We start from the raw sequence: 24,216 nt of genomic DNA, 5'->3' as shown, positions 1-24,216 counted from the left end.
TCTACATAGTCTGCAAGATGTCCGCCAAGTTGTTCTCGTATTTCTCCTGCTTCGAAATTGGACACGACTTTGTTGTACAACTTGGTTCTTGTTGTATAGCCATTGTAGGTGTGTACCCATGTACAAACGTGTTTTCCAACGCTATCTGTATTTGCGAGAATAGTTGGAGTATTTTCTTGCATAGCTGCTGCGAGGTCGCCTTGTTCTCGGAAACCATGTTCTTTGCAGAGATATTTGACAAGAGCTTCTCTATCTAGTGTACTCGAAAAGTCCCTAGTGTAGTCTATAGAATACAAACCATAGCCGTGTGCTAGTAGTTGTCTTTCGAAATCTGGCAAAGCAGTGTGCAATTTGTCTATAGGTATTTCGGAAACATCTATCTTTGATACAAACAAGCCATGTACCTTTTCTTCTGGATATAGTTCTTTCCACTTCTTTTTCGCTTTCTGCTCTGTATCTTGCTCTATTCTTGCAATTGTACTTTGTATGGCACTATTTTTGGTTTTGGTATGTGCAGAAATAGTATGTAAAATTGTTGTATGGATATGTCCTCTTTTTTCGCCATCTGGAGTTTCTCCCATACTTGTTCGTACTGCTGTAGATATTCTCGATACTATATATTGTGCAGAACTATCTTCTCCCGTTGTACATAGCAATTTTCCCCTTCTGTATACACATTCTTTGCGATGTAGATAGCCAAACGCGTACAAATCGTCTACAAATGTTGGTAGGCCTTCTAGCGGTTGTAAATTTGTCCTACCGAGATTTCCTGCCAAATAGTCGACATTGGCGATATCTGGTACTAGATTGCTCTGGTACGCATTTTCTAGCAATAGGTGGGGTGCTACCGATTTTGCGGCTCGTAGGCCCATAGTTTGGTATGTTGTCTCCATTGTTTTTTGCTCCATTGTTGCTCTATATACTTTGGGCTACCAAATGTCTATATGGAAATTCTTCGCTACTTGTTCTAGCTTTTTCTACGTAGCATTTGGGTTGTGGTCTGTTTTTCGCTATACAATGCTGCCTATTTTGTAGATACTTGGGGATATGGTTTTTGGACTCGTTGGAGAAAAAAGTAGCTGAAAATTTGGTAGCCCTAACCGAAAGTTTGGAATAAAGTTAAAATTATCAATAAAGTTATTATTATACACCAATGTTGTCATTATTAAAAAAATGTTATGCATATTACTACTTATGATAATAAGTTTTCAATTTAATGTTCAAAGTTTATCGTTCTTCATAAACTCCACAATCTTTACATTTAACAATATATAATTCACAGATGTAATCGCCATAGCTATTACCCGTAATAAAAAATAAAAAATTGATAGTGAACAAGTATCTACGTTTATTGAAAGGGGCAAATAAACAACTGTAACGGCGAGTTATTCCATTCGCCATTTGCAAAAACATGTGATCAGCTGTTTCCTGTGACGTCACAGACGGTGACCACTGTGATTGCTTCTTAGCCCTGCCTGCTGGATTTATTTTAGCATAAGGCGCTGTAAAGAGGGTGGGTGATTTCAAACAGTTGGTGCTTCATTATACAAAGGCAAATTGAAGAAATGTTTTGCACATTTATTCCTGATAGAAAAATACACATTACTATGTAAAAAAATCCTGATGTTTTCAATCATACCAAGGTTAAGACCAAAACGAACACAAAATTTGTAAATTTTCGTGATCTTGCCTGAATTACGTTATTGAAGGTGGTTTACGTTTCATGTTAGGAACCTTTTGAAATTGTTAAATTTGTGCAAATTGATTTCAATAATCAGATCTCCGATATCTTAATTTTAACTGAGTATAAATTTGATGTTTTTTATTGGTAAATAACAGCGCAATAGTAAATTATGAACCATTTCTGTACATTTATTATCAAAACGTTAAACAGAAAAAAACCTAAATTTTCGAGGAGTAGTGCACTTTACCGGGCGCACTTTTTCAGATCCAATTAGCGCTGTGGGGGCTTGAACGCGCTTCGCCGGCTCATCGGCTCTGCTAATTAATGCGTTAATTAGCCGACGCTCTACCACTGGACCACAGTCACTATCACATGTAATCAATACTCGTTTAACGGGTCATTGACATGCATGCATAATTCAGTAAACAATGAATTGCGCATGCGTGTGATGTCACGGTCCGCTCTCCCATTCATCTTCTCTTGAAACCACACCCGCAATTGTTTATGTCAACATGACCGACCAATGGGATTAACCGGATTAACACTTGAAAAGGTAAAATTTATGGCTAACCCTTATGACCGAAAAGGGGTTTTTGATCGTAAAGACGTGTAAGTTTCCCTGAGACCGAAAACGGGTGTTGGATCGTAAAGACGTGTAAGTTTCCCTGTGACCGAAAAACGGGTGTTGGATCGTAAAGACGTGTAAGTTTCCCTAAGACCGAGAACGGGTGTTGGATCGTAAAGATGTGTAAGTTTCCCTAGGACTGAGAACGGGTGTTTGATTGTAAAGATGTGTAAGTTTCCCTAAGACCGAAAACGGGTGTTGGATCGTTAAGCGGTAACTGTATAACGAGACAGCGGTGGCACTATAGCGCGGTAATTGAGCGGATGGTAGAGCTCGGGCTGCGCCCGGTAAACTGCATTGTTGCCAATTTTCGAGGTCACCATGTCATTTGCAGAAATACGAACATTCGAGTTAATCTGACATGTCATGGTATCAAATATTTGCAGGAAACAATAAATGACTCATAAATATTCACCAATCCTTATTTCAAGTGTTTTGGTTGAATATTTACGATATACGAAAATACAAGTACCGTGTCATGATGCTAGCAGACGTTCGAACATCAAACATGGCGCGCTTCGCCCGACCTCGGCATAACTTATTGCTATTTTAATATCAACAAAGTTTACACTGTCTTCATGTATATGCCCTGGCGAAAGCTGACGATTTTCTCAATCGAAGATTGTTTCATTTGTCATTTTCCGTTTAATATGACGAGCGAAAAACGAAAATAATGATCGTAAATTCTGACAGCCATATTTCAGTTTGTGCAAAGGTCACCGGATGTGATGTCACAGACAGGGGTAGTCTGCTGATAATCTTTCGAAACAAAACAATTACAGTCAGTTTTGAAATATTTCGCCTGTATTATACAGAATAAACACAAATCACTACATATTATCAGTAATCACCACTTACATGAAATTACAAAGTGATTTTCACAATATAATTGGCGTATTTGTTTAATCCGTTTGACCTTGCATGCTCCCGTGACCCGGAAACGGGAGACGATGAATCAACACGCCACATGCAAGTTTCTCGGTATCTTTTATTTGAACTTTTGTTGATATATAAGGATCCCCATTCCATGTTACGTTGAATATAAAGTGATATGATTCATGTATCTGTGATGTACATGCTGTTGACTTTGTTTTCACTATAATAATTGTGTGTGTGAAGCAATAAGTCCATAGAAATCGTCGATCGGCAACGATCACACCCCACAAATAGGCGTGACAAAACGTGTTTCAAAATAGCATTCATGCGATGCCGAATATGTTAGGATATACGCAGGTGGGTGATGTATATATATATAAAAATATGATATACATATTTTCAGTGTTAGTTTCTAATTAAATGTGGGATATTTAAATAATTTTTCCTTTTATAATACATTTATCAATTCTAGCATGATTTTACAACATTCAACAATTCATGGATCATCTTAAAATTTATTCCATCAATATAGAGACAGCCATGATTGCGTATTGATGATAGATTTGTTAATGTTTAATTATTTACATCTGTTCACAGCTTCTAAAATATTGAATTATATTTAGTATCTATTTTTTCAAAAATGATTATGTGTATGGATACTAAATATTGGTCAACAGGTCAATGCATCAGCACAGTGTAACTGATCAGACTTTAATTATTATCTTTAGTTTAAACATATTTTTTTCAACAATTGTTATCTTTCACCTGAACATAAATTATGTGAATAAGTAACTATTTGATGTTATTATTTAAGTTTAGTATTTCATAAAAAAATCCTTATATATCCTTGCCTAAGATCCTTATATGAACCTATACATACACAACTCATATGGACATTAATCTTGTGTATGAAGTTGTTTGTTTCCAAAAAACTAATTCTTAAATATAACTGTAATATGAATACGATACATAGAGGTTATCACGCGAGTGTGTTTGGGGATGGTAAATATCCTGCATTAGGAATAAACATTGTATTTAGCGAGCCTTGGCAAGCTAAATACATAGTGTTTATTCCTAATACAGGATATTTACCATCCCTAAACACACAAGCGTGATAACCTCTTTATCATATAATGTCATTCTTTAATTCTGTGCTTGAAAATAGCTCTCCCTCTCTCACAAACATTACCGAAACATTGCAAGTTTTCCTGGAATGCGCGCATTAATATTTATTACGTCACGGGGTAAGTGATGTGTCATTCGGACTGTGACAGTAGCCAATATAGCTCCAACTAAAATCTGTTTCTTATACAGTGGCGAAGCAACATATATGCAAAACAACAATTGTTTTTACTTGCATTTCGCGGCAATCCATCGGTCTGTCCGCTAGAGTAACTGCCCTTTGTCAAAGGGAAGCTACTCTAACCCTAGTCTATGAGACGTCACGGCCACGTTCAGACGTTGTTGACAGTCGGTCTGTCCTGTCATAACGTCAAGTACAGTCAGTTGCACACAGAGCGACAAAACGAAACAAGGTAACCATTCAAACATTTCGGCCAAATCTAACTATTTTAATTTGTGGAAAAGGTTTCAAGTCGCAGAGGTCTACAAGCACAGATATGGCTACTGATCCCGCTTGGCTGGGCCTAGTGCCCTTGCAAAATTGTTTCGAAATTTATATCTCAAAAGTTGCCAAAAGTTATAAAATGCCTTAGCTACATCACAGTTAGACACTGATTTTCAGTATGTTAGACTGTTCTTTTGATAATGATAGCAATTATCCCTTTAGTTTATCCAGATTCACGATGGTTAATTCTGACTCGATCGCCAAATTACAAGGGCGACGCCATGTTTGTAAACACTGAAAGTAGTCCCTACTTGACCTTTGATATTTGCATCTCTATCCGCATATGACCCCAACGGATATCGTTTTTATCCGTTGGCTTTATCCTGCCGAGAAACCTACCCATTTTATGATAAATAGAGGTTATCATGCAAGTGTGTTGGGGAATGGTAAATATCCTGCATTAGGAATAAACATTGTATTTAGCGAGCCTTGGCGAGCTAAATACATAGTGTTTATTCCTAATACAGGATATTTACCATCCCCAAACACACAAGCATGATAACCTCTTTATCATATAATGTCATTCTTTAATTCTGTGTTTAAAAATCGCTTTCCCTCTCTCACAAACATTACCGAAACATTGCGAGTTTTCCTGGAATGCGCGCATTAATATTCTTACGTCACAGGGTAAGTGATGTGTCAGTCGGACAGTGACAGTAGCCAATAGAGTTCAAACTGAAATCTGTTTTTTATACAGTGGCGAAGCAACAGATACGCAAAACAATTGTTTTTACTTGCATTTCGTGGCAATCCATAGGTCTGTCCGCTTGAGTAACTGCCCTTTGTCAAAGGGAAGCTACTCTAACCCTAGTCTATGAGACGTCACAGCCACGTTCAGACGTTATTGACACTCGGCCTATCCTGTCATAACGTTAAGAAGTGCAATCAGATGTACACACAGCGATAAACGAAACAAGGTAACACTTCAAACATATTTCGGAAAAATCCAACTATTTTAATTTGTGGAAAAGGTTTCAAGCCGCAGAGGTCTACAAGCACAGATATGGCTACTGATCCCGCTGACCGCCTCCGTGGTCTTGTGGTAGAGCGTCCGCCCGGAGAGCGGAAGGTCCGGGGTTCGATCCCGGGCCGCGTCATACAAAAAGACGTTAAAAGATTGTACTTGTTGTTACCCTGTCTGGCGCTCGGCATTAAGGGGCTAAAACAAGGACTGGTCGGCTCGGAGTCAGTATACTGTGTCTGAGTGGGGTATTCATGTTAAACTGCGGCATGGTATCTCAGTGAGCTAGCACTATAAATCGGCATCAGTCCGGACTAGTACCAGCAGCCACACACACACATACACGTGCATGCACGTCGCTATATATAAGTGCAATAATCTTGGACGCGACGTTAAACCCAATTTCACCTCACCTCACTGATCCCGCTTGTCTAGGCCTGGTGCCCTCGCAAAATTGTTTCGAAATTTATGTCTCCAAAGTTTCTAAAACTTAGAAAATGCCTTAGCGACGTCACAGTTAGACACTGATTTTCAGTTTATAAGACTGTTCTTTTGATAATGATAGCAATCATCTCTGTAGTTTATCCAGATTCCCGATGGTTAATTCTGACTCTATTGCCGTATGACAAGGGCGACGCCATGTTTGTTTATAAACACTGAAAGTAGTCCCTACTTGACCTTTGATATTTGCATCTCTATCCGCATATGACCTCAACGGATATCGTTTTTATCCGTTGGCTCTATCCTGCCGAGAAACCTACCCATTATATGATAAATTAATTTCTTGTAACAGAACATGATATTTTTGTTTGTTTAATCACAAGAACCAGGGTGGCACTTAAGCTGGTGAGTTAGCCATATATTTATAAGAGAATGTTATCTTTTGAAAAAGGAATAGGGCACATATACATACATTGACAATTCTTGCAGTACTGTTCTGTTGGAGAAATGTACATGGAAATATCCTACCTTATTTAATTTTTCAGGGTTCTCACCAATGAAATTATGTGTAATTAGTGTGGCAGGACTTTCCAGGTTTGTTGCAGTATGCACTCGTGTGCTTGACAGTGACACTCATGCATGTCCCCTGAAGGAACATGAACCATTGTGAAATGTGATCAACAGATTTTCGTCTTCAGTCAATAGAATGTACAAAAAATCAAAATAAATGCAGATCATCACCAGCTTTGGATCTGACACCCTTGATCATTTTGATGGGTTTCTGAATATACAGTCAGTATAGGTCCTTATGTTCTTTGTGTCTCAGCCTTCTGGGTGGAATGAAAAGAAATGACCCTGTATACATGATTACCTTTGTCAGATGTATTTTGTCCTGTCAGCCACACCCCCTGACTTTATGTCACCTTTTGTGGTTAATTTTCACATACATGTACTGCTGCAAACCTGTTTTTCCCTTGTATATGCAATCACAGTATCAAACTTCATCAGCTGGTGTGTCACAAGTTCCTCAGTTGGTGTGTATAAAAGTGCCCTTGCCATCATGAAACAAGAAATGCCAAAAACAAAAGCATTTGCAATAACAAAAAAAACACATTTGTCCTCCCTTGAATAATCTTAGGATTAGTGCTTGAAATTTTTAGTGTCATAAATTATTTTTTAAATTTCATAAGGATTTTTCTTTGATTGACCAACGTCAAACCATCTGACAAGTTAGATAGAATTATAACTTTAAAAGCCCTCATTTCTGAGGTGTCCATACTTTTTTTTCTACTTTTAGGACAAAACATGAGCCATCTACCTGAGCTTGGTTACGTAAACAAATACTTATTTAAAATGTGAAATGGAATTCCACTGATTAGATATCTTTTTTTATCCCATTGTTCTATGAAATCCATTTGAAATGTGCTTTTTTGTACGTTAAATGTCTTGAGAGTTTGTACCCAAACAGGTATGTGCTTTTGTGCCCAGAATATTTTTGTATTACAGATTTGTAGTTTCAAACTTACACATTACTTTTTGTATGAAAAAAGGTTAATTTATTATCACTTTTCTGTCAAAACACTAGATCTACAATTACCTTACGGTTTACCAATTTACTAGCCTCTTCTCCAGTGACTGACTACACTCAAGGACCACGTACATTTAGGTTAGTCATATTATGAACTTGATGAAATGTTTTACCATAATGTTCAGCTCATTGTTTTGCAATAAACATGAAAAAATAAATATGATCAAACAGATTTAGTTTAGTTTTTTTGGGGGTACAAAATCATCAAGTGCTTTAGGTACAATAACCATATAACAATATTCTGTTGTTATTATTATGGCATATCAACATGTTATTTCGCTCTCCGCTGCCATCGTTTTCAGAAAATAATTTTCAAATCATCATTTACGGTTTCGGATTTAGACTTACAAATTTGATGTTACGCACCGGCGGCAATCACGAATAAATATGAAACAAAAAGGAGTGAAGACAGCTATCCAGATCAATAAATAGTAAACAGTTGTCGTAAAAAAGTAAACTATGTATTTTCTTTTGAATTTGAATCTATTTCGGAATTTGTTTTATGATCGCTTACCAACTTTTGCATATTTTGCTTCGCTGTGTCATGCAGTACGTGCTTCCGGTTTCAAAAATGATAGCTAAAATTGCAAGCATTTCGATTATTTCCCGTAAACTGCATTATATTGCTATTGAATGATATACCTAGAATGTATATCACTTCCGATTTTGCGTATCATCCAATAATTGTCATTATTTGCAGTGTTTGTTGACTTTGTTCAACTAAACAAATCGCGAGTTAGGCCACGCCCAAACGTATCACTGACATTTGTCGGCTTGTCAATGTGTCTGAAAGTTTATCAAACGAAATCATTTGAAAACTCAAATATTTTTTTACACAGATTTATACATGCGTGTCAATAATTCTAGAAAATTAAGTTAGATGTAACAAAAAATTTGTAATAGTCTTACGGGATCACTATGCATGTGGAGTTGTTTGTTGACCGCCGTTGCCATGATCGTACAAGTTTATCCAATCGATGATGTTACGATTTCAGATTGTTTTTGTTTATAATTAATTACTTTGAAAACTGCTAATTTTTAGAAATTAAGGAACTTGAGTGTTTTCCCTTCGTCAGCAAACAATAAATTATGATCGAATGTGAAAAATGATAACATTATAAAGAAAATATCGGACTGCATGCCGCTCAACGTGAAGTGCCAAAAGTCAACAATGGCCGTTTCTGCTAGTTGTGTGCCGCAAAGTTTGGCTGAAACTTTTTAAACTTGGGATATTTTCTTTTTGAGGTAAATACACTACTGAAAGTTTTGATATTGAGCAAGCTGAGCATTTATGCATGCCATACGTAATTTAAATGTAATGCAAAGCCTTCTTGGTAAATAGATATGGCGAGTTTTGTTTGTGGGTGTCCTTATGCTATTCGCCTGTCGAACTGGTTCGACAGTAGCAACACGGGTAGTGACAGACTCTGAGAGCGTTGAGAGCTTTAAAAAGCAACACGGTACACAAGGAAACGAGCACTGATAATAAAGGGGCTGATTGGAATTGTTATGTTGTTTACACAAACACTTTCAAGTTGTGGGTGCTTAGCGATCGTGTTGGGAGTAGGGGTTTTGTTTTCGAGAGATTAGTTTAATAAACTGGAGTAAGTGATGGTCATTTCATTTGTTCATAGTTTATTTAATTCAATTGGATTAACATACAATAGTGGCGACAATGTTTGAAGTTGAATTGAAGTAAATTGGTGAGTTACTGCATAGGTGTATAAAAGTTGGAATATTTTTATTGACTGGCAAACTTATGTAAAGTAATGGAATCAATGGCTAAAAACAGACTACAACATTACCTAACTCAAAATAACATCATAAACCCAGATCAAAGTGGTTTTACTCCTGGCCGCTCAACCTTATATAACCTCGCCCGTTTAGAGCAGGACATGAAAACAGGACAACTCAGCAAACAATATACTACAGGCATCTTCTTAGACTTCTCAAAAGCTTTCGACATGGTATGGCACGACAGGATAATACAAAAACTACAAAAAATAGGACTCAAAGGTCAAATAATAAACAACATCCAGGACTTCCTAAACAATCGTAAAATATCCGTGGGTATAGACCAAACGCTATCGGACCAATGTCTCCTAGAAAATGCCACTCCCCAAGGCAGTATTCTCAGCCCCACACTCTTCAATATAATGATAAATGATCTATTCAAGGGCCTATCCCCTAAAATAAACACATCTAAATTCGCAGATGATGGAGCCCTCTGGATCCGCACAAAAAGCATTAAAATGGCCCAAAACCTACTTCAAAAATCTCTAAACAAAATACAGCAATGGGCTGACAAATGGGGCTTCTCCCTTAACTTGGAAAAAACTACAGGAATAGTATTTATTACTATTTAAACACAAAAACATTAAAACCCGCCTCCCCAAAACCCAAATCCAATTCCTAAAACAAACCAAATTCTTAGGACTAATTTTTTCGATGAACATCTCTCCTGGGACGCTCACATAAATAATCTAATAACTAAATGTAGCAAAGATCTAAATACGCTAAGATGCCTAACTCGCTCAAACTAGGGGGCCTCCAAAGACACCATCCTCTCACTCTATATATCACTAATTGTCCCCCGCCGCGCGAAAGCGCGGAGCGGGGGATATAGTATTCACGACCGTCCGTACGTCCCACCTGTTTGTTGCCACGATATCTCAAGAACTAAACACTGGATTGTCTTCATATTTGGAACTATGGTGTATATACAGACTCCTCAGACACCAGTCGGTTTTGGTGACCTTGACCCCATTTTCAAGGTCACAGCAGGGAAATCTGCTTTTGGAGTTGGAAAACGGTGTTGCCACGATATCTCAAGAACTAATCGCTGGATTGTCTTCATATTTGGAACTATGGTGTATATACAGACACCGCAGACACCAGTCGGTTTTGGTGACCTTGATGCCATTTTCAAGGTCACAGCAGGCAAATCTGCTTTTGGAGTTGGAAAACGGTGTTGCCGCAATATCTCAAGAACTAATTGCTGGATTGTCTTCATATTTGGTACTATGGTGTATATACAGGCGTGGGGACATTTAGTCACTTTGTAACAAATACTTGTTAGATCTAAAATAGACTACGGATGTGCCATATACGACACCCTAAACCAATCCCTAAGCAAAAAACGAGACTCAATCCAATATCAGGCTCTAAAACTAATAACATGCACTCAACATCGCACCTCCTACACTTCACTCCAGCCCTTAAAAGAAGAAATGCCACTAAATCTACGTAGGGAACAATTAACCCTAAATTTCTTGGCCTAATCCAAAACCTAATAAACAAAAATATCAGCCCCAAAAACCAAGCCCTAGCTCGAAAACACTCTCTACTTACTCCAATATCACAAAGAATAACCAATTACTTAAATGAACACCAAATAAACAATCTTAAACAAAACTGTAAAAAATCAAATATCTTCACCCTAAAACTTAAAAGACCCAAAATAGACATAACACTAGCTAGCACAATAAATAAACAAACCGACCCAAACATAGCAAAAACCACCACACTAGCATACATACATGAAAATTGGCCAAATTGGTGTCACATTTACACAGACGGATCCTCAGATCCGATCTCCAAACACACAGGTTTCGGAGTCCACATCACACAACCAACTAAAGCCACACAATCCTACCGACTCCCAAACAATCAATCAATATTCACGGCCGAACTAATGGGCATGGCCTCAGCCCTTCATAATCAACAATAAAAAAACCCACAAAAAATCCTAATACTTACCGACTCGCTCAGTGGACTACAAGCCCTCCAAAATAAAAACACCAAAAACCGCCCTGAACTAATAAATCAAATACTAAAAGCTCAAAAGATTTAACTAAGGCAGGCAAACAAATAGTATTCATTTGGATCCCCGCCCACGTAGGAATATACGGCAATGAAAACGCCGATAAAGCAGCTAAACTATCCCTAAAATCCCAGAAATAAGCTTAAACCTACCCATCTCCAAATCAGAAATTAAAAGTGTCAACAAACACAAAATCACAAAAAAATGGTATAACTTATATCAAAACTCAAATAGCCAAATCAAAAAGGTTCTCAAAAAAAAACTAACCAAACCAAAAACTCTACATCCGTCCAAAAAAATCGACAAAGTAATCACTAAACTCCAAACAGGACATACCAACCTAAATAACCACCTCAAAATAATAAGAAAACACGCAACAGGAACCTGCCCACATTGCAAACAACAAGAAACCCCAGAACACGCACTCATTCAGTGCACCCACTTCCTAACACACCAAACTACACTACAAACCACCCTAAATCTAAATAAGGCTCTTACTCTAGAAGCAATCCTAAATCCACAAAATAAAATAGAAAAATTCAAAGCCTTAGGCGTATACTTAATCAAAACATGACTAATAAATCGCATTTAAAACCCCAATAAACTACCAAAACCAAACCACATAATCAAACAAACAAACTTCCATACTCAGGTCCCTTAGTTCGCCCCCCAAACCCTCTTGGCATTTTTTCCAAATCTCAAAATTTCCAAAATTCTATATAAGCAACCACTAATACACCCCTACTGGATTGCCAAACAACTTTTTCCCCTTTTCGGAAACACATTAAATGGCTTGGCCGGGCCTGTGTGGGAAATACGCTGCAGTCGGAAAGCACACATAAAATCTCCAATATAAGTAAGTAAGTAAGTATTGACTGGCATTCTCATCATGAGTTCAAAACGAAAATGCCACACTTACGATGCTGCATTCAAACTGCGAGTCGTCTCTGTTGCTGAGTCGACAAACAACACTGCGGCTGCACGACAGTTTGTTATTAATGAGAGGCAAGTAAGAAATTGGAGGAATGAAAAGACAGCACTTGAATGAACAGAAATGCCGAAAACAAAGAAAGCTAGACGGTTTGCCGTATCACCATACAGTAAACTAGAGGATGTCCTGTATGAGTGGATAACGGAACAAAGACAGTGTGGTTACATGGTTACCAGAAATATGATTCTCCATTGGACACTGACGGTTTACAAGGCGAAGAAAAAGGAATTCGACCTCCCACCAACGTTTAAGGCATCTTCACACTGGTGTTCAAGGTTTATGAACAGGAGACACCGTACACTCAGGCAGAAAACCCACATTGCCCAGAAGCTGCCTGACCAGGAAAACACAAAAGTGGACTTGTTTCATGCCTTTGTCATCAAAGAACAGAAGGCTATGGCCTATGAACTTTGTCAAATCGGCAACATGGACGAAACACCTTTGAAAGTCGATATGCCAGGCTCCAGAATAGTTGACCACCTGGGTGCCAAGACCATATCGGTGAAGACAACGGGGAAAGAGAAACAACATTTTACTGTTGTTTTAACCTGTTTGGCTGATGGGAAACTAAAACCTATGGTTGTATTCAAAAGAAAGAGAATGCCAAAAGACAAGTTTCCGGCTGGAGTTGTTTTCGCGGTACACCCCAAAGGATGGATGGACAAAGACTAAGTTAACCGATAGGTGACAGATGTGTGGATGTCGAGGCCGGGTGGCATGAGGGGATGCAAGTCGTTACTTGTATGGGACATGTTTCGAGCTCACCTGTGCCAGAGTGTAAAGAAGAAGTTGACAGAAAGCAAGACACACCAAGCAGACATCCCTTCTCCAACCCTTTGACGTATGCCTTAACAAACAATTCAAGACCAACGTCCGGGAGAGTGGTCCGAGTGGATGCTGAACGGCGATCACACCTTCACCAAGTCGAATGCCATGAGAAGAGCTCCACTCGCAGAAGTAGCAAAGTGGGTGGTGGAGTCTTGGGATGAGATCCCCACAGACATGGTTTCAGAAATCGTTTTTGAAATGTGGAATTTCTTACGCAATGGACGGATCTGAAGATGATATTTTATTCGAGGAGTTCATGTCCCCCGCCCTGGTTTCTAAGGATGTGGAAGATGTCATGGCATGTGATGACCTCGATGACTATTACGACGATGCGACAGATGTAGCTGCGCGGGCAATTCTGGCTGGTGAGGACAGCGACACCGAATTTGATGGCTTTACGAGGGATGATGTGATGTGATGTAAATGATAATGTATATATGTTTTTATTTAGTTATTTGTACACAAAACAAATAACCAAAAATACAATGATTTGAAACTAAATATTTGACTTGTGTTTTCATTTGTTGGTACATTTTCTCACGGGTTCATAATTCTATATACACCGATTCACAAAATGGCGCTTCGTTGTTGATGGCAACAAAAAACGATCATAATGAGATTAAAAAAAGACAAGAGAAACAGCGTCCCTCATTATGAAAGTGGATAACTGGTTTGTTAAATCTTTATAAGAAATAATAATGACTTTTTAAATATTATTACAACGTTTTTCATCTTTTATTATTGAATATCTGCGAGTACCGGCACATGTTTTCGACATCGGCGCAGTTTTTTGCCTTGCACTTTCTGGTTCGGCTTATCTGCGGGTCATATCATTTTCTTTCGTATTTCAATGGTCAAGTTAACACCTCAGCTTATCTAAGGGGTCGGCTTATCCGCAGTCATATAAGGTAAGCGCTGTTTTTTCATCGATATGTTGTTGATTTTTAGCTGCAATGTGTGGTGGCACTTGTGGTTGTGCGTCAGTAGATGGTTGTGAAACTTGTGGTGTCTGTGGTTTTACTATTCCTGTTTCGCCTGTGTTTGTTTGCGTTATTAAATCGGTGTTAATATCTGAATTTATACCTGGTTTTTGTTGATTGGTAGCAATAACAAGTTTATTATTATAACTGATCACTTGACCGATCTTAAGTTCCATATTACTCGGAGACATGTATAGTCCCGTCGCATATACGTAGTCTACTTTGGATTGAGCGTACTGTAATACATCTTGATAACGCTTTATAGAAGATGGTATGTCAATTGTGAATTAATAGCATCCTCCACATTTGCGACAAACTGTTTTTGCACATCGAGCGCTGTCCCAGAACCAATTATTCCCGTTCGTGTTTGCGATTGTGCACCAAGAGTTGCCCATACATAAGTTCTTATTGATTCATTACCTCTTACAACTCCTGGGTTAGTAAAATTATTTTCTGTTTTATCATTAAGAAATTCATTCCAAGCATTTCCAGGTGGTTGCTCAACCTTTTGGATGGTGAAAGCAACACCACCCTTAAAGTTCATATGATCGTCTCTCTACTGGTTACTCGAGAGAGCAAAGCTCGGAAGAAGCCGACCTCTTTTCAGTAAATCATCGCTGACTTCTTTAACAGAGTGTGTACCAGCATACGGAATAACTAGACCATGGTTAACTCCACTCAGATGCCAATCTTTACTCGTAGAAACATTAAATTCCTGACAAATACGTTCGAATGCCCACCTATTGTACAGATTATTTGATGCATTCCATGCTTGATCCTGCGGTAATGGAGCACTAATTTCTTTAAGTATACGTCTAATCTGATAATACAGATGAAATGATAAAACAGACTTATTCAGTTCAAATCCTGTTGTGGCACATCATATGGCAGGCAAAGTTTAACTGGTTCTGCCAAAATTGCATCGTATTGTGAAACCAATCGTGCACTAATTTATCGCTAGTTGCCGTGACCCTATATTTTTCAAAGATATCAGGGAATTCAACAAAAAAATTAGCACCAGAGGCACTTACTAAAATCGACTGATTAGTAATGTAAGTTGATTTCACATTTAAGTTATGATATAGTATCATTGTATATTTAATATGTATGTCACACTCCCGGGAATAACAAATGGTCAGTCTATTCAACTGCTTCATACTATCGATAACTCGGATGGAAAACTTGAAGTCGCTCTATGCGATGTAACGTATTACCCGCGGTGGACCAATATAAATGATGTGAGAGATAATAAATAATAAGTTTATATTTCGTGAAGCACTTCACACTATACCTGATGGGTATTACAGCGTATGCTCACTCAATAATGAAATTTTTAAGCCTTTGGGAGTTAGTCTCATACAAAATGAGTCAATGGGATGCTGATTTTAATCACTGGAGAAGATTGTATAATTATTGGCGAGTGCTTATCAGACACTTGGACTTAGTAGACCAGGAAGAGATGAACCAATAACATCCAACGAAACAGTGCAGGTAGAGGAATTACCCGATTTAGTTCCCAATAAAGAGTTGTGCATCCATCTTGATCAGATAAGTACGACGGATAATATTCAACTAGAAAGTCCTTCTACTCTGCTTAGAGCTATTCCAGTCAAAGAAGAAAAATATAATAGCGGTAGAACGGAATCTTTCTCAACATTACAATGTAAAAAATTAAAGCGAGGTATTATTTCAGGCCTCAAAATTTCTGTAATAGATTTAAAACATCAACCTGTACATATAGGATACTTGAGTGTAACACTCCATATTATAAATAATGGTTGATTCATCAGGCCCTGGAACACATAACCTTAGACAATGTAATACAATTGCGCTTTCGGATCTCGGAGACACAGAAGGTTTCGGTAAACCCAGTACCGATGGTAAGTTATACGCTTTACACTTACAAGATAATGTACACAAGCGGAAAGAAGTTGCATTACCAGTTAATCTAGGAGATTTAAGTGATGTCGACGTTAGTAGACTCAATAAAAACACTTCTTACAATCTTACTAGCAACGATGATAATAAATGGACTATGATTATGCAAAAATCGAATGGCTACTGAATATCGTCATTACCTCATCATATGTAATGACGGGTAAGGCACATAATTTAACTAAGATAATAAATAGTGGGATCGTACTCGGGGCTTATATCCCATCAAAACAAAAAAGTGTGTTAGCCTCTCCCCTGCCAGAAAACCCAGGTCATATGTTATCGAGTCGTCCGGCATCAAAAAATGTTAGTTTAAATTTGGTTATTGAATTCAATGATATTAAACAGAACTTGAGTGCAAAACCTGATCTTTCTACACTTATTATTGAAGTCTTGCTTGGAGATGCTCCAGAAGATGCCTTTGAAATATTACCAGGTCTGTCAATTAAATGGCTCAAGAAACACCAATGTCAACATTGCAGTATTATTTATATGGGAGCATTACCCGTTGCAACCCTTGAGGGGGTCCAAATTATTAAACGTGACAGCATTTCTCTTACTAAGATATTCATGCCGTATAATATACATTTAATAAGGTTGATGTGTACTCTCAAAACATTGAAGCAAGACCAATTAAAGACTATTGTATGACCGTATTATACATTATGGGTTTATATCCGGCGCTCGATGAAGCATCTGAAAAGATGGATACTGTTGATGGATTTCGATTACATCAAATAAGCGACATAAAACATCGAATAGAGAAGGAGAGGGAGTTTAGACTTGGATTGTATAAAAAGTATCACAGAGCCGTGAATGCTCTCGACGGAGTTGAAGCTGCGCTTGTAACGGCTGGCATGGGACTCGGTGTAGCCGGTGTTGGTTTATTATCAACTATAATCGCCGTGCTTATCATACTTGGCATGCAAATAGTCGCCGGAGTCTCAGGACTGGCAGGAATAGCGATAAAATTCATTTCTCGTAAGTTGCAAAAGAAAGCTTTAAAACAAGATAATATTCGGATACTCACCGAAGCAAAGTTGAACAGCATTGAGGACCATATTTCAACAGCAATGGCTGATTGTAAGATATCCGAGGAGGAGTTTCGTTTAGTTTTGTCAGAACACACCAAATACAACGTAATGAAGCAGGAGATTTGATCAAATTCTCGTAAGACCAGTGGTATTAGCAAAGACAAGAAAAATAGTTCATATTCCGTGCCAAAACCAAAGAACTTGATGTAAATTTAATATTTTTGTTTGTGCAGCCATAACAGGTACTCTCTACATATTACATGTACTCACTGCAATGTTACCGTCCAGATCTCTTCACATATTCTTAACATTATTTCGTCCATACCTTATTCTACCACAATGCGTGTCATTGCCTTACTGCATTTTCCATGCCGTACCCCATATTCGCGGTAAACATATCCCATCATGCATCATGATTTACTTTATTCTGCGCATGTCTCTTCCTCATTCTCTGCCGTGTTTTCATGCTGGTTGTCAAAGTTGCCACCCTCCATCCCCGACCATCACCTTGCGGCTGGTTCTGTCGCCTTGACTTATCATTCATTACACTTGGTCGGCCTTTACTGCCCCCAATTCATAGGAGAGGACACCATATCACGCGATAGTCCGGGTCACGAGACCCCAGGACCGGCAGATCCCTCCGTCCGGGTCGGCATGACCCCAGGACACCAAAAAAATGGGATAGTTCGGGTCACGAGACCCCAGGACCAGCAGATCCCTCAGTCCAGGTGGGCATGACCCCTGGACATCCATTTATAACATGGTTCCTCCTTCTCTTCTAACATAAGGGTCATCGACCCAGTCATTCCATGCCTGCGACCGAGCCAGCCCCCGTTTCTGTGCCAATATAATAAACCATTTATCTTATATATTTGTGTTTTGTTGTGGTTGCACAAATTGGAGATTAAAAATAGATTGCTTCCTATCATTAGATCGCACCGCATAAAAAATCATACATTCATTTAAACGAATGCTTACATACGTATATAATAATGGGGAATTACAAACCAACAAAGGAAGAACTCGAAAAAGCTATCGAAGCATTTATGCTCAGGGACAAAATTATCAAATGGAGAGAATTACCACAAGGTATATATTATATCAGTGATGTCGAACCAACCAAATACGGTCATCAATTGTTTCTTTCCAAATACCAAGAAGATTTTCTAGTCTGGTCTCCTAGTAAAATGAACGAAGAACTTAGTAAATATGTTGAATATCACTTTGTTAAAAATAATGGTATACGTATGAGTAAAAATAATAGAGAATATTTTCATTACAATTTAGTTTAATGTTATGACGATCGTTGAATCACATCATCATTTTGACATAAAAAAATTCATCTGTAGTAGTGGTATAGGTATATAAATCTGGCTCCAGTGGAAGTGTTCCAGAACCATCGTTACCTATACTACTCTCTGCTGATGCATTGACCAATATTAAGTGTCCATACCCACAATCATTGTGGAAAAAAATAACTAATAAATAAAAAAATATAAAAAAAAATTTTAAACCTGTAAACAGCTGTAAATAATTAAACAATTACAAATCTATAATCAATACGCAATCATGGCGTTCTTCATATTTTGGGAATAAATTTAGAAATGCTTCGTGAAATTGTTCTTAAAATCATGCTAGAATCTATGAATGTATTATGAGAGGAAAACTGTCCCAAATGTAATGTGGAACTAACACCCAAAATATGTATGTAGCATTTTATTGCTTACATATATCCCATCATATTCAACAACGCAGGAATGTTATTTTGAAACACGTTTTGTCAAGCCCACTTTCGCGCACCTGTTGTAGAGGGTGATCATGCTGATTGACGATATCCATAGAAGTATTGCGTGGGATACACTTATAATAGTGAAACTTATCAGCGTGTACATCACAGAAATATGAATCATGCCAATTTATATTCACCGTAACACTGAATGGTGATTCTAAATATCAACAAAAGTTCAAATAAAAGATACTGAGAAACTTGCATTTGGCATGTTGATTTATCGTCTACCGTTTCCGGGTCACGGGAGCATGCAAGGTCAAAAGGATCGAATAATACGCCAAGTATATCGTCAAAGTCACATTTTTATTTCATATTAGTGGCGATTACTGATACAGTGATCCCTCGATATACCGCTGTCATCGGGGTCCAAGAAACTGACCCCGCGGTGTAGGAAAGAGCGGTGTAGAGATATTCCTTGCTGAGGTTCACATTACGTAATGATGGTAGTGAATGGAACAGTGGTGCAATTATTTCACAGTGGCATGGGACATGTAGATCTATATGTAACACTGATCGTGGACGATGATTCAAACTGCATGCGTAAAAAAATAAAAATACTTTGTGTAAATTAATCAAAGTAGTCTGTATTATTTTTGTACTGTACTATGTATTGTCTTATGTTTTTGCTGTATGTGATAGGCGAAATATTTCAAAATTTACTGTAACTGTTTTGGTACTAAAAATTATCAGGAGACAACCCGTCTGTGACATCACATCCGGTGACCTTTGCACTTACTGAAATATTGCTGTCAGAATTCAAGATCTTTATTTTCGTTTTTCTCTCGTCATATTAATTGGAAAATGACAAATAAAACATCCTTCCATTGAGAGGATCATCACCTTTCGCCAAGGCATATTTTTAAAGGCAATGTAAACTTTGTTGATATTGAAATAGCAATAAGTTATTCAGAGAAGTCGGGTGAAGCACGCCATGTTTGATTTTAGGACGTCTGCTAGCATCATGACACGGGTTGTTTATTTTTGTATATCGTAAATATATCGTATATAGCGAAAACGGCACCTCAGCAAAACGGCACCGATTGGTGAAAACGGCACCTCGACTCAAGCGAAAACAGCACCTCGACTCGAGCGAAAACGGCACCTTATTTTTTTTTTTACCTTGGTCAAATGAATGATATTAAACTTACATTGTAACTTGCAAAGGCCAATAATTATGAGATGTTAAAACAAGTTTACATTAGAAATTAGCCTCTGCTCCAGCTATAATCCAACTTAGCTTATACGCAACTCAACTTATGGTGAAAGATAATAGCTTTGACGAAAGATAATAGAAATTAAACTCACATCGTCTCTTACAAATACAAATAATTGTGAAATAAAACAAATAAGAAATTAGCCCCCTACTCCAATTTACTCACCGACTTTTATTCACTATACGCTTTGAAGTTTTAAGTACCTTTACTCAATTTAAGCTGAAACTGTATTTTAGAGGCCTAACATGGTGCTGTCAGATCACAATTATTCACAATGGCCTTTCGATGTGTTGCATGCGAGAAGAATGACAAAAAAAATCAACATGCTGTATCATGTGATAACTGTGACCAGTGGAACCGGACTTTCTATGGCCCGTTATAGAGAAATTTGCCGTACTGACTTCCCTTTCCGCTGTGTGAAATGCGTAGCTCCCGTCATTGAAGAGGTGATCGGTAACTTTCATGTCAGTTTCCAGTCAGAAGATGCTGAAGAAATGAGAGTACCAAACCTATCGGAAATTCACATTACGGCTTCAGATGTACTCAATACATCAAATACCATGTAAATAAAACCCTATATATTACTACAAAAATCGATGTTATTGTTATTAAACATAGAGGTTCCGTTTTCGCCCGACACATAGTAGCCGTTTTCGCCAAATGCGGTGCCGTTTTCGCCAGAGAAATCGGTGACGTTTTGCTGAGGTGCCGTTTTAGCCTGCACCCCGTAAATATTCAACCCAAACGCTTGAAATTAGGATTAGTGAATATTTATAAGTCATTAATTGTTTCCTGCAAATTTTATAACATGACACGTCAGATTAACCCGAATGTTCGTTTTTCTGCAACTGACATGATGACCTCGAAAATTAAGTTATTTTTCTGTTTAATGTTTAGATAATAAATTTACTGAAATGGTTCATAATTTACAATCGCGCTGTTATTTGCTGATAAAAAACCCCAAAATTTTACTGAATTAAAATTAAGATATCAGAGATATGATTATTGAAATCAATATGCACAAATGTTACGATATTAAAAGGTTCCTAGCATGAAACGCAAACCACCTTCAATAATGCAATTCAGGTAAGTTCAAGAAAATTTATAAATTTTGTGTTCGCTTTGGTCTTGACCTTGGTATGATTGAAAACATCGGTATATTTTTATATAGTACTGTGTAGTGTTCTATCAGGAATGTGCAAAATATTTCTTCAATTGGCCCTTGTTTAATGAGGCACCAACTGTTTGAAATCACCCATCCTCTTTAGAGCGCCGTATGCTAAAATTAATCCAGCAGGCAGGGGTAAGAAGTGTGAAAATAATTCAGCAGGCTAAAGGTTAAAGATAAAATTACACTATAGATGACTGAAGTTTGACCTTATATATAGATCTAACATGCAGTGCTATAAACCAATGTGGGGAACCAATGTAACCACTGTCACTGTTACGTGTAAACTAGCACTTCTGATTCTGTGCGAAGCGCACAATTTCAAGCCACTAAATAAAATATTACTATTACTTGTAATGGCACGTAAATATTTCAACTGTTCTCTTTAAATGTTTACATGCATTTGAATGACAGGGTCAGAGTTCATATGTCAGAGACTATGTGTATAAGCATTTGACAGCATCTGCCTTGACAGCTTTGGCCAGTTTCTCTGGCATAGAAGGTACAGTGGTCGCAATAAGCTGGGAAGTAATGGGAAAACACTTAATCTATCTAAATGAGCTAGTGGGTTATTTATTTGGCAAGAACCTCTGGCATTTTCCAAAACTTCTTGTACTTAGACTTCCTGAAGGGGCCTGTCATTTGCCCTTTTTCAGTTCCATTGATAATGGTCTCTGGCTTTTCCTGGGATAATGTATACAGTTCATGAGCTAAACAAGGATTCTCTTTACCCATATAAGTTTTTTGATCATCTGCTTGTCTGCAACAAATAAATTATCATTAAAGCAGCATTTGCAGTAGAACTTCCTCACTCTGAGTGGGTGGAGCTTATACAAGTGATCTGACACATCAATATGATGTCATGATAACACACAAATTTCATTGGATGACAATGATTATTAAAACCCTTGTAATGGTAAAAAATATTTCCAAGTGATGAAAATGCCATGTTTTCAGTTCAGAATCATCACAAGATTTCTTCAACACACACATCTACATGATCAGGATTATGACCTCAGGATGAATTGAAAATTCATTCCCATTTTTAGGAAAGAATTGTTTTTGTTTGATGACATCATTCTGGCTGTCAGTTCGAATCAACAAGAAGGCCAAGATGTCTGTTCACACTGCTTTTGTCAACCATGTGTGACACAGCACAGGAAATCGTGATTAAGTTGCAGAATTTCGTCCATTTGCAAACAGCGCTATTCAAGATAGCTAGCAATTATGATGATAAAGAAGCCATTTGCTATTTATTAAAAAGAAAGGGTACTTACATAGAACTAAGGTAACTTAACCTTACATGGAAAATGTATGTTGCAAGAGCTTGTCAACATTCACTGTTGTTACATTATCCATTTTTGATAGATTGATGATCTTGATTACCGGTATTGATCACACATTTATAGGTCAGTTCCCAAAACTGGTCTTTATTGACACTTTAAGATGTTAACTTCATATCCAGGTGAGCTAAAGTGCCATTGCAGTGGCAATCATTCCTTCATATTCATCCTTGTCTTCTTTGTTTCAGGTAGTTTCATGGATTCTCACAATATGGATCTTTGGATCTTTTGTCATCTTCCTGCTTGCCAGAGTTTTAGGTGGCGAGGTAAGTTCAACCAATAGAAACAACAAATAAAATAGAATAATATTGCAGTCCTCTTTAAATGAGAATTTTCGGAAATGTAGCTGAAAGAAGCAATATCAGGCTTCAAGCGACACTTCTATTTATAGTAAGGTGTGGTGAAGTGTGGTTTAACATTGTCTTCTAAATTATTTCACATATTTATAGCAATGTGCTTGCACATATGTGTGGCTGCTTGTAATACACACGACTTTTGCCAGTTTTGGAGTGCTAGCCCTCTGAGATACCATCTGTGTGTTATCACCTTATGCTGATTGCCAGACAGGGTAGCTGCAAGTACTTATTAGCTCACCGGGTCCAAAGGACCAAGGTGAGCTTATGCCATACCGTGGTGTCCGTCCTCTGTACGTCAACAATTTTTTCAAATGACTTCTTCTTCTGAACCACTAATTGGAAATTGATGAAATTTGACTGGACGTATCCCTAGGTGGTGAGGATTCAAAATTGTACAAATGGAGGGGCTGACCCCCCAAGGGGCTGTGGGGCTGGGCCCAAATAGGGGTAATTTTGCTATATTGCTTTGAGCGACTTCTTCGCTGGAACTAAGCAATAGATATCAACCATATTTGGTTGGAAGCATTCTTTGGTGGTGAGGATTCAAAATTGTACAGATGAATGGGCTGACCCCCCAAAGGACTGAGGGCCAAATAGGGGTAATTAGCTACATTGCTTTGAGCAACTTCTTCTCTGGAACTAAGAGATAGATATCAACCAAAATCTCTGCCATAAATCCTGTATTTTGGCTTCAGTCACAAACTAAAATTTTCAGATTTTTAACAGACATCCTCTTCACTGTCAATCACACACAATTAGTTGTCGCCATGCAGCATCGTAACCACCTGAGCTATGAGGTATGTAATGGCGGGAACCTGACTCTTTTCCTGTGTGTGCTGGAGTCAACACCTATTGTAATAGTAGTAAGATCTAGCACATAGTAGTAAGTCACATTAATCTAAGATTCTATAATAACAGACAATAAGTGGATATTAATAGCTGCTTCTGGAGTG

At 37.8% G+C, this 24,216-nt stretch overlaps 1 protein-coding gene across 3 annotated transcripts in view; it reads left to right on the top strand.

The window, feature by feature from the left end:
• The window catches only part of LOC124117816 (protein YIPF4-like), a 115,251-nt gene that overhangs the window by 65,433 nt on the left and 25,602 nt on the right, over positions 1-24,216 (top strand). For all 3 annotated transcript variants that reach the window (XM_046479842.2, XM_046479843.2, XM_046479841.2), the window contains exon 4: positions 23,096-23,173. In XM_046479842.2, the coding sequence (XP_046335798.1) occupies positions 23,096-23,173 (78 nt within the window). The remainder of the gene's footprint in view (positions 1-23,095; positions 23,174-24,216) is intronic.

Source organism: Haliotis rufescens, unplaced genomic scaffold, assembly GCF_023055435.1.
Source record: "Haliotis rufescens isolate VD_foot unplaced genomic scaffold, xgHalRufe1.0.p SCAF_3, whole genome shotgun sequence".
NCBI classification, from domain to species: Eukaryota; Metazoa; Mollusca; class Gastropoda; order Lepetellida; family Haliotidae; genus Haliotis; species Haliotis rufescens.
This window is presented reverse-complemented; position numbering and strand designations above follow the sequence as displayed.